The 11,872-nt window shown below is 35.4% G+C and overlaps 1 protein-coding gene across 1 annotated transcript; it reads right to left on the bottom strand.

Annotated features, from left to right (window-relative positions):
- Positions 1 to 6,981: 6,981 nt before the first annotated feature.
- Positions 6,982 to 11,189, bottom strand: LOC114360585 (glycine-rich protein 23-like). The gene is made up of 3 exons (XM_028315321.1): positions 11,086 to 11,189; positions 8,140 to 8,475; positions 6,982 to 7,219 (listed from the first exon to the last, which is right to left on the bottom strand). Exons 1-3 carry the CDS (start codon positions 11,095 to 11,097, stop codon positions 7,013 to 7,015), a joined length of 555 nt encoding a protein of 184 aa, XP_028171122.1. The 5' UTR covers positions 11,098 to 11,189; the 3' UTR covers positions 6,982 to 7,012.
- Positions 11,190 to 11,872: the final 683 nt, after the last annotated feature.

Genomic DNA, 11,872 nt, shown 5'->3' with positions numbered 1-11,872 from the left:
AAATTAATTCACTTGTTATCGAGATCTTGGGTAACCACAGCTGTTTTATGATGTGGTGCCGCCATCTTTAAGGAGAGTACATTAACGGAAACGAAATGGGTGCCCTCTCAGACGCATAACATTTTTCATCATAATTTAGTTTGGCATAACAGTATTTGCATAAAGTTTTTTCGCATAAACTTTGAAATGCATAGTTTTCTAAATGCATAATGGTTTCTTAGGCATAATAATAACTTTCTCTAATTTTCAATACCATAATTTAAATAATCATAAATGTAAAGAACATTATTTTTATATCCCTAAAGTTTGTTTTGAATAAAATACAATAAACATAATTTAATTATGTATAACATTTAAAGTCATAAATATTGTCTATAAGAACAACCAATATTGAAGAGTAAATAATTATGTATTTGTGATGTTGCGAACGATCCTCCTTCCACCTTTAATACTCTTTCGGCCTATAGATTTATAAAAACTAAATTCTCTGTGTCATTGTCTTTTTTTTCTTAATTTTTGACCTGTCTCTTAGAAAACTTAAGCTCGTGAAAATACATTCTGTTTGATCTCGAATCCCTCTTATCTATTATAACGCACATATGAGGCGTCTAGTTTCAAATCCCGCTAAAACGATTTTGATAAGATTTCGAGAAATTGAAAAAAACCGCTTATCCATATAGCTTTGGCCTTAGGCAAAAAAATATATGATACGAATTATTATTGTCATCTTGCAAAACTAACAGTAATTCCTATTCACCTTTAAATTAAATATAATTTGAATTATAATGAAAACTATTTTCATTTTGGCGTACTTTGTTACGAACATTCCGTTTTAATGGGATTTGAAACGGACATGTTGTATTTTAGCGGGATTTGATAAGAACAAATTTTAATGCATGAATGGCGTTCTACAATAAAGTCTAATATTAAATAACCCAAAAAATGATAAAATAAATAATTGTCCGTATAATTTGTCCATTCTATAATATTCAAAGCTATTGCACTTATTGGTTAGGTTATTAGATTAATCAAGTTTTATCGGGTTATTAAAAAAAAAACTTCACTGACTGACTGTACAGGGATATAAACATACACATTACACACATACATACCTACCTACTCTCGAAACACATTACCCTCCTGCACTCGGGTAAAAAGTAACATACCTTTATAATTAAATTCGTCTAAAGGCATTGAGCTAGTGAAGTTTCTATAATCCCAGTAGTGATCACCAACACTTAATAGTAACAATAACCAACGACAGCTAAATGGTTAATTTTGCATAACACCATCAAAGCTGTTTCAAAAGTAGTTTTTTAACAAATTTCTCTTTCCGTTTCTGGCGATCCTTGGTGCGTTTCCAGGCTATTTCATTACATGGTTTCTTTCTTGCGTCTTTAGGGTTACATTTTTCCACGAACTGAGACAAATCTTCCATTATTTTGGATCAAAAACAATAAAAAACCGCAGCAACCTTAAGCATGTTATGAAAAAATCTCCATACTGATTTCGCAGTCACGTGACCAAAATACCGTGCTGCCATTGGTCAATCAACTTTTAGAGGGTTTTGAAAGAAACGGACGGCGTTTTAGCGGAGTTTGTAACACAAACCAAATTTTAAGTGCTAGTTTAGTAGTCTTTTAGTGAATTTTGATCGAAAATGATTGAACAGTATGATGAGAAAATTGCAGTAACGTCATTTAGAGATATAAACAGAAATTCGTTGCAGGAGCGTTTTAGCGGGTTTTGAAACTAGACGACTCATATACAGTCGACATTTCTTTTACAACATTAAGCTTTCCTGGTCTGGAATTATGTAGATCCCGACTGGCCGTGGTCTCTTCCACGTGGTACTAGTCTGCCCTATACTAGAGTGTAATTTAAAAGCCGGAGGCGCGGAGGGAGTGCGGTCCTCGGTGCTGCGGAAGCGAGCATGGCATGCCGGGTATATGTTACGCCAGAGCGGAAGGACCGCACTTCCCGCAGCGCCGGAGATAAGGCAATCCTAATGCTTGCTTGCATGCTTGCTTGCTTGCATCCTTGCTTGCATGCATGCTTCCTTGCTGCTTGCTTGCTGCTTGCTTGCATGCTTGCTGCTTGATTGCATGCTTGCTGTTTGATTGCATGCTTGTTTGCATGCTTGCTTGTCTATTTATATTAATTGTTAACTTATATTTTATATGTATAACATTTTTATATTTCATATTTTGTTAACATTATGGTATTTTGTATATTATGAATGGAAATATTTATGGCATTAGTTTAGATGCCAAAAAATGTTATGCCTAGAAATCGTTATTAAAAAAACAAGTATACAGAAAAAATATATACCAAAATATTATTATAATAAAAGTGGTTATGGCAAAAAAATATATGCCTTATGATTTATTCTGTATGAGCGTTATGCGAAATGATGAGTATGCCAAAAAACTTTATGCACTCTTAAATTATGACAATATTTTTTATGCAACCGAATATGGACCCAAACGAAATCAGCACTAAACTAACACTACTTTTTATACTTGTAATAAATCATTAAAAATGTGACGCGACCCGCGACGCATCGACAGCCCTAGCACCGAGCGCGGAGATTTGACAACCCTACGTCCGCACGGCCGCACGCCTCTAGAGCCGTGAATGGGACCGAGCTTATACAAGGTGGCCCAGAAGAAAGCTCACTTTTGAAAATTCAAGGTTACGAAAACTGTACATTTTTGTAGAACTTTAACTATTGCAATTTAAAGGAAATTTTGTGCAATTTATTTTAAAACTAGCGGCCGCCTGCGATTTCGTACGCGTGGATCCCATTTTACCCCCTTCATCTATCTTACGCGGTTTAGATTTTTTCATACAAATGTTTTTTCCCGCTAACTTCCGTTTCCGTGAGAATTTTGCAATATCCTGTTGTAACTAAGCTTTAAGTCTACTAAGGTACCTGCATGCCAAATTTCAAGCCAGTCTAACTTAAGTGGTTTAGATTTTTCATACAAAAGGATTTTCCAGCTAATTCCCGTTCCCGTGGGAATTCCTAAGTATACTATAACCTGCCCAGGAGTATGAAGAATAATTGTACCAAGTTTCGTTAAAATCCGTCGAGAAGTTTTTGTTTCTATGGAACATACAGACAGACAGACAAACAAAAATTTTACTGATTGCAAATTTTGGCATCAGTATCGAATCGATCACTAATCACCCCCTGATAGTTATTTAAATATATTTCATGTACAGAATTGACCTCTCTACACATTTATTATAAGTATAGATTTACTTGCTTTTATAAATTTTATCGTACATGTGATTTCCTTGACGTTTACAACATTCGGTCAACGTACATCAAAATTTTGGAAAACTTTCTTTAGAGTTACCTCGAAATGGATTCAGGATGGATGAATGCTGCAGAGTTTTTTGATTATTAGAGTATACTCTACTCATAAGGTATCCTCACAAAAAGAAGTCTGCTGGAATGAGTTTAGCGCTTCTTAGAGGCAGTGTGATTTCACCCCTGCTTAATTAGATTGTTGCATTGAAAGGATGATTAATTTTTGAGAGCGCTATACTGGTAGGCTGAAAAGCTTTTCGATTTCAACGCTGCAAGATTCGCAAGGCTATGACCGGACGATATTTTTAAAATTTTTTTTTATAGATTGTTTTTTTCTTCCAATTACTTATTGTAAAGAAAACTTAATAACACTGGTCAACAAAATTTTGTAACAAGAAAGGTGCTTGCTAATTTTAAATTACCTACCTACCCTCAATTTATTCCCATATTTATTTTGATTCCATCAGGTCTAGTTTTCGTGTTACACCTACTACCACAAAATTAAAAATTAACCGTTTTTGTTTCACTTTCGCATTCAGAGAAATTGTTTATTTGAAGAGCGTAGTGTTTTGTTCTGTTTTTAGAGTTAAGTGATTCTTAAATAATGTCAAGAAAGTGCAAAAATGATCCTTACAAGTTGTTTTTTAATTTGTGGTGACATTACTTTCAAAACTCAGCGAAGGAATTTGACACCATTAGTAACTAAGTTACATAAACAGTTTTTTGGCTTTTCCATCGGACAACAAGACAAAGTGAGGGTTCCATACATCTGTTGTGTTACATGTGTGGGTCTTTTCACTGGGTGGGCGAAAAGATCTCGATCTATGCCTTTTGCAATCCCTATGATTTGGGCGGAACCAACGAATCACTCATCTGATTGTCATTTTTGTCTTACTGATACAAAAAAGGTATTACAATTAAACCAAAAAGTAAAATTAAGTATCCTGACCTGCCTTTAGCTAAAAGACCGATCCCTCATAGTGAAGATCTATCGGTAGTCCGCTACCAGAACCACCTCAAACTAGCGATCTGGCCGTTACGCCAAAAATCGAAAAGACACATTGGATCCTGACTTTGAGGGCATATTTGTTGGCCCTCAAATCAGGGAAATTGATAAAAGCTAATATTAATTTAAAAAAGCTTAGTAATTTAGAAAAATCAGCTTGGAAATCTTTCATGAAAGTAACTTCCAATTTTCTAGGAAATCACCGATCAAGTGACCATAAATGTATTATTGCGGAGCTTTTATCTACTTATAAGGCTTTGGCCTGTAATATGTCATTGAAAATACATTTTCTTCATTCATATTTAGACTTCTTCCCTGAAAATTTGGGCGCCATCAGCGATGAACACGGTGAAAGATTCTATCAAGACTTCTACCATAGAAAAACGATATCAAAGCAAGTGGAGCCCACGAATGTTAGCGGATTACTGTTGGACATTAAAACGAGACATTTCTGAAGCAAAATACAGACGAAAATCATAAAAGGAAATTCATATTAAAGTTGCAATAAATCGAAATAACTTCTTTTTGTTGATAAAAATTCAAAATTTCTAAAATGTTATAAAACGGTATCACAAAAAAACTATTCGTATTTAAAACATTTAAATTGTATTTCTAGTATCCTTATCCTTGTCCTAATCATAACCAGACAAAAGTTTTCATGTTACATGCAAAAGTTGTTTTTTTGTTGACTAGTGTAACTTTTAAACTAAGAGGTATATCCTGATAAAATAAAAACAGTAATAATGCTTAATAACATAGGATACTAAAAAAATACATAAAATACTCAGAAAATGCCAATGAATAATAAAAAATGATCCTTTTTGAAAAACAGCTACTTTTAAAGTTTTTTTTTTGTTATTTGATAAATTTCTCCAAAAAAATGCCATATAACAGGTAGTTTTTATTACTTTGTATTATACCTTCGTAAAACAAAAAATCGCAAGTCTCTATTCCTAATATCACAACATTTGCTAAATTGATCTATTTGTTCTCGAAATCTTTGATCGTTGGAAATCTAATGTTTTCAACATCACGAAACTTCTCCATTCGGATGACAATGCAATATTGTGATGATAAGGAGCTGATTTGATGATAGAGCTGGAATGCCAGTGGCCCCAAAGGAACTCCGGGATTAAACGATTCCATCGAGTTTAGGCTCGTTTGATTTGTATTTATTTATTTATATAAATATAAGTAAGTAATATTATGTACTACTTCTACTTTAAAAATCACGAGTAGGTACCTACTTCAATTCTCTAACTATAGGGCAGATATGTACCATCCTAGACTGCATCCCACTTAACATCAGGTGCGATTGTGGTCAAATACCTTGCTTGTTATGCATAAAAAAAAAAACTAAGGTAAACAGGGTCTGATGATGGAGCTGGAATGTGGCCATCTTCGAATTATTGCGCGCTACATAACGGAAAAACGCTGCTACTATGCCATAGTAAATTCTGCATCATAAAACAGGCTACAGGGTGATTTTGTTATCAGTATCCAAATTTTCTCAATCAGTAAATCAAACTCAAGAATCAGTAACTTAATCGATTTACGTAAAAAAGCATCATAGTTTTTTCATATTTGATTATTTTTATCCGCTGCGCGCTGTTTCAAAATTGACTCACGTGGCTAATTTGCTTCGTTCATAGAAAAATACGACGTACACACATTTTACTGTAAAGCTTAATAGACACAATGGTACGCGAAAATAAGCCTTAACCTTTAAACATTAAGATGGGTGTCCATATCTTATTATTTTCAATAATTTTTCACAATGTACTGTCCACCTTCAGTCGCAACAACAAGGTCTAGTGAGTAAAGTCTATTAAATTTTTATTATTTTATTGTTTTTTTTTTTAATTTTTTTAATCCGAATTGAGTGATTTTTTTTTGTTCGATGTCATAGTTTGACCTATAAGTTTTCATTTTATATGCATGAATTTTAGTAACAAATTCAACATTTTTGTGCTCTTTTTTGGCGTTGGTTTTAAGAGTAGGCGCACACCGTTGATTTTTCGTCGGTCGATAGTTGAGTCGGGCTGTTGATCAGTATGGGCTGGGCATGTATGGGAGTGCGCACACTAATACTTACTATTTTATAATAATTAAGCTTTTAATTTTTGAAGTATGTTTGTTTAAACGCTGCTTTTTTTATAGAAATTACTAAAAATACCGTTAACCCCTCGTTGTTAGCTAAATATGATAGTATGACGAGTGGGTTCACAAAAATGGTCCAGGGGTGGCGATTGAACCCGCGTTCCTCGGATCACGTGGTATTCCTACACCATCACCGTTCGGCTATCGTAGCTTCAATAGGCTATATGACAAAATTTCAATTATTTGTCCTCCAGACATAATTACAAAATATTAGACTCGTATTTTTTATTTTCTTTCATAATTAAATAATAACAGTGCTAGCTACATCGAGTCGAAATGTCGCGTGACGTCACTTGAGTAAATTTTTTTACTCAATAGTGATGTCACGCGACATTTTAACTCAATATAATACTGAAAAATATGAAAAAATACGTGTCCAATATTTTTTTATTATCTGTCTGACGGACTGAATAGAATTTCGATTTGATTACCCATTCATCATCCTTAGGGATTATTTAGTTTTCCGGTTGAAGACAAAAAAAAACTGAATACTTCTTAATGCCTTTTATTTCAAAGACGCAATTAAATCAAACTTTTACGGCGGGGGCGTCCTTATCCTCCTCCTCCTTGAAGCCCATGTAGCCGCCGGCGCCGAAGCCGCCGCCGGCGTACCCGCCGCCGTAAGCGTTCTGTCCGCCGGCGTAGTTGTTGAAGCCGCCCATGCTGCCGCCACTTGAGCCGAACTGCGAGCCGCCGCCGACGTCGTGGCCGGAGGACTCGTGGCCTTGCTGGATCTGCAAGAGAGACGTATGAAATAAGCGTGATCGTGGTGTACATGTCTACCATTCTGTTCAGACCAGTCTTGGACGCTATTTTCATTCATCATTTGATCTGATCTGATCCACCTTTTATGTAATGTCATTATTCGGACATGTAAGATTTCAATTAAAGAACTAAATTAATGGCGCATCCCTTAAAGACAACCAGGAAACGCCCCTTTCACTAAACTTTATTTATTCACTAGCGGCCGCGCGCGACTTCGTACGCGTGGACCTTACGCGTGGACCTCGTTTTACCCCCGTTAGATATCATGTTGATAGATGGCGTTTCACGGCTTCCCCCACATGAATATTTATTATTTACGAACGTCAAAAGCAGTAGTGTGTCCAGTTCTGTAGATTTTAACCAATGTCGATAGATGGCGCTTTTATAGATATTTCTTACATCTTATTTATTTATTCAAAATTTAGTTTGTCACATCATATCGTCATAAATTATAGCCTATATGTTTTTCTGGGTTATAAACAATAATACTGTAAAACAGTAAATTTGTTAAAACAGTAATTACCTAACTATTTATTGTTTTAACAACGATGCGATATTTCGAGTTTAAATTAATTGCCAAGTCATAGTATATTTAACATAGAATCTAAAAAAAATATTTTCTTTTTCTGTTTCTGTTTACTCAATTTTTAAAAACGATACCTATGTATAAACTATTTGTGAAAACTATTTTGGCAAATGTGAAGTTTAATTGGTAACTCTATATGTGTTATAGAATGCTGTTTGTTTTCCTAACAATAAAATAAATAAAAAAATAAATAAATTCAACAAAATCCGTTCAGTAGTTTTTGCGTGAAACAAACTTCCAGACATCATGACATTCAGACATCCAAACTTTTGCCTTTATAATATTAGTAGGATTAAAACTCACCGAGGTGAAGCTCTTTTCGTGGTGTCCCCTATCGTGGCCGCCCATCGCGCCGCCCTGCTGGTACCCTTGCTGTCCGAAGCCGCTGTTGCCCTGTCCGAAGCCGGACTGGCCGTAGCCGCCGCCCTGCTGGAATCCGCCGCCCTGTTGGTAGCCGCTGCCCAAGCCCGCCGCGGCGCCCAAGCCCGCACCGGCGCCCAAGCCCGCACCGGCGCCCAAAGCCCCCATGGCGCCCAAGCCGACGGCCGGGCCCATAACGGCGGCAGCGCCCAAGCCGACGGCGGCGGGCACTCCGAAGGGCTTGGCCTCGATGGCCACGCAGGCCAGAGCTACGAGAATCTGGAATCAAAAACAGTTGTTATAGAAAAATCCTGTTTGTAGATCGAATACCACAATATAGCCACGATAGCCCAATGGTGAAGTGGTCGGACTGGCCGACTCGAGATCCGAGGAACGCGGGTTCGAAACCCACCGCTCGACTATTGCAGTGAGCCCACTCGTAACACAAGCTTATTTAGCTTACCACGAGGGGCTAACGGGACTATTAGTAATTTGTGCAATACAAATTGCTAATAATTATTAAAAAAACTTACTTCGGCAATAAGTTTTTTTAATAGATGACTTTGGGAAACATGAACATTGAGACAGCGATAACTCTGTTGCCTTCTGCAATGTGACTCATGTATATGTCACCGGAAAATAACAAGACTCGTAAGTTGATCAATTTTCTAGGAAGTTGATCAACTCTCGGAAAATAAGAAACGGCAGTTGAAATGTACTATTTAACGCATCGAATTTTAGCTAATTGGTCAACTTACGGTACCTAGCCGTAATTTAATAATTAACTATATTGCTACAAGTAAAATCATCCACAAATGGGCCAATCGTTGCCCAGTGTACTATTTGACGGTACACTATTATCCGTCACTTAATACACTTTTCTCTGATTGGTCGACAGACACTTAGATTATGTTGTTTTAATATTTACATTTTAGAGATAGGGATATTAAAGTTCGTCTATGCTATATAGTTAAATAAATGAAAAATGTTTAAAAATATATATTGGAGCTCAAAGTTTTATTATTGTAAGTTATATTAATAATAAGTAAGTTTGTTTATTTCTACCACTACAGACTCCATTTCACTCATCATAAATAAAATGACGCGTTATAATGAGAATTATTACCACACAAAACAACAATTGCTAATTTTTCTACTGTAAATAAAGAAAATAGATAGATTTGTTTACGTTTAAACCGGTAATGGCGGCGGCCGGGTGGCGGGGAGCGGTATAAAAGCACGTGAGTCTTTTAACCAATCAACGTGCACCTTGCCTTTGTCGGATGATTTAACGGCAAGACGCCGTAAATTAATCAACTTACTAAAATACATACGTTAAATAGTACATTTCAAATGCCGTTTATTATTTTCCGAGAGTTGATCAACTACCTAGAAAATTGATCAACTTACGAGTCTTGTTATTTTCCGGTGACATATGCATAACCTCACACTTAATTGTGGGTTTGGAATTGAAATGAGTATAATTTATTATGATACTTATTTCAATTCTAAATCTAAATCTAAATTCAATTTATTTTACATCTTGTTTCAACTAACATAGTTTTTAAGTGCAATTGTTACTAACAAACTGAGTCCTGGTTACTTGAATAAAGAATCATTTATTATTATTATTAATGTATTGATTATTCTTTTATTTTTGTTGGTCGAATTTTGCTTGGGACTTCCTTCATCATTCTTTTATCTATTGACCTTTTCTTTTTCCTCTTTTTTTAGCAAAATGACAAGCATATTTTATATCCAAAAGTTAGTAAGTAGGTATAATAAATCGCCATGATGACATCAAACAAAATCGTTGTGACATGTTGGACAGGTTAATTGTTATTACTATCGATTAGTGAGATGCGACGATAACTTTATAGATCATTAGCTCGGCCATTTTATTCTGTGTTGATTGGTTTATTATCTATTGGTTAGATTTCGTAACAGTAAAATTACTTGTCTGATATTTTGGAGTTGTTTGGATTGCGTGTAAATAGTTTCTTCTATTAGAAAACCAAAGATGAAGATACTGAGATTGATTTGAATCCGTAACTCAATTTTTTGGACGTTTAACGGGGCTATTCCCATCTTTCTTTCCCACCGCTCTGCAACTCCTGTGTAGCCAGGATCTACAGCTTGACCGCCCGTAAAAACCCAACCGGTGAAGATCAAGTTTGTCCAAAGTTTATGTATGTTTTATTATACATATCGTACTATCCGTTATCTAGTCTCTATTTACTTTCATTGTTAAAACAATTTATTTATCTGTAAGCTGAATATTGATGATTAATAGTAGTCATTCAAAACACAGACTAATATTACAGCTATTTGTCTTTCGCTTGACTTTCCAAATGAGCCAAATTGTGTCCATTTGTTCGAGTTGTGGATCGATATGGTTACTACAATAGAATCTTATTATTTATGCACGCGGTAACTACACCATAGTATGCTTGTTAGGTGAGGTAAAATAAGAACACTGTAGTTATGTTACATTAGTTGTTAATGTATAAAGGCGATTAATAAGAAAATAATCGCGGAATATCAAGAAAGTTGGCAAACATAAAACTTAACTAATTACTCTAGACTTAACAATACTACAAAAGAACAATAAAGTTTTAACAAGAACAGGGAATTGAACCGTAAATTCGTTTGAAACTAAGCGCTACGAATTAAAAAAATAGACTATTTTTAGCGGTTTGAAAATAATTCACGTCATAAAATATTTGAGAAACAATTTAGAGCTTAAAAATTCAACAAAGCTTTATAAAAGTATATTCAAACAATTTTAGAACTCAACATTATGCAGTCAACAAAGGACTTTGCAAACTAAACTAGCCTTTTTCAATGTAATCTACGAGTACATAATTAAAACAAAATGTCTCAACTCACCAAAACCTTCATGATTGTTTTCGATTCACAAACACTACTCTGAATGATTCGAACCAGTACTAACACTATCTTTTATACTAGAAATAATTAAAAATCCATTAATTAACGGAACTATTAAATTAATTCACCTGTTAACGAGATTTTGGGTAACTACAGCAGTTTTATGATGTGGTGCCGTCATCGTTAAGAAAGGTACATTAACGGAAAACCTAAACTTTATTGGAATAGCCGTGTGGTGACTGTCTACGGCCTAAGTTTATGTACACAGCCTGTAGAAGAACAGACAGGCTTTCACGGAAACATGTTTCGGTATCATGATTATAAGAAATTACACACGCTTTTGAAGTGGTCAAAGATAAAAATAAAAAAAAATAAAAAATCGTTTATTGCTTGCTTTACAAAAAAGGAATTACAAAAAAAGAACTTATATTAAAAAGGTGGAAGCAACTGGAGGTGGCTCAGCTTGTGCTGCCAAGGACTATGTCTACGTCTAAAAGACGTAGCGCACCAATCAACCCGGATCAACGTCAATATATCGTCATATCAACTCGAGGCGGTCAGTATTTCTTGTATGAAACTAGCAACGCACACTTATCCGCACCGTAACGTAACTGCCTCGCCACGCGGTTGACAGCGCGCGAAAGGCGATGTCAGCTCGCGAAAGGCGATACGGTGTTGATCCCTTTACGAGTTGATAGTTTGCAATTTCTAACCGGTCAGCGTTTATGGAAAAAGTGGTCTCCATGGTGTTTTGCAATCTGTAAGACATTACTCCACTCCTCCACTA

Source organism: Ostrinia furnacalis, unplaced genomic scaffold (assembly GCF_004193835.3).
Source record: "Ostrinia furnacalis isolate ACB-3 unplaced genomic scaffold, ASM419383v2 OfSCF5088, whole genome shotgun sequence".
Taxonomy (NCBI): domain Eukaryota; kingdom Metazoa; phylum Arthropoda; class Insecta; order Lepidoptera; family Crambidae; genus Ostrinia; species Ostrinia furnacalis.
Note: the sequence above shows the minus strand (reverse complement) of the source record. Positions and strands in the feature narration are given on the sequence as shown.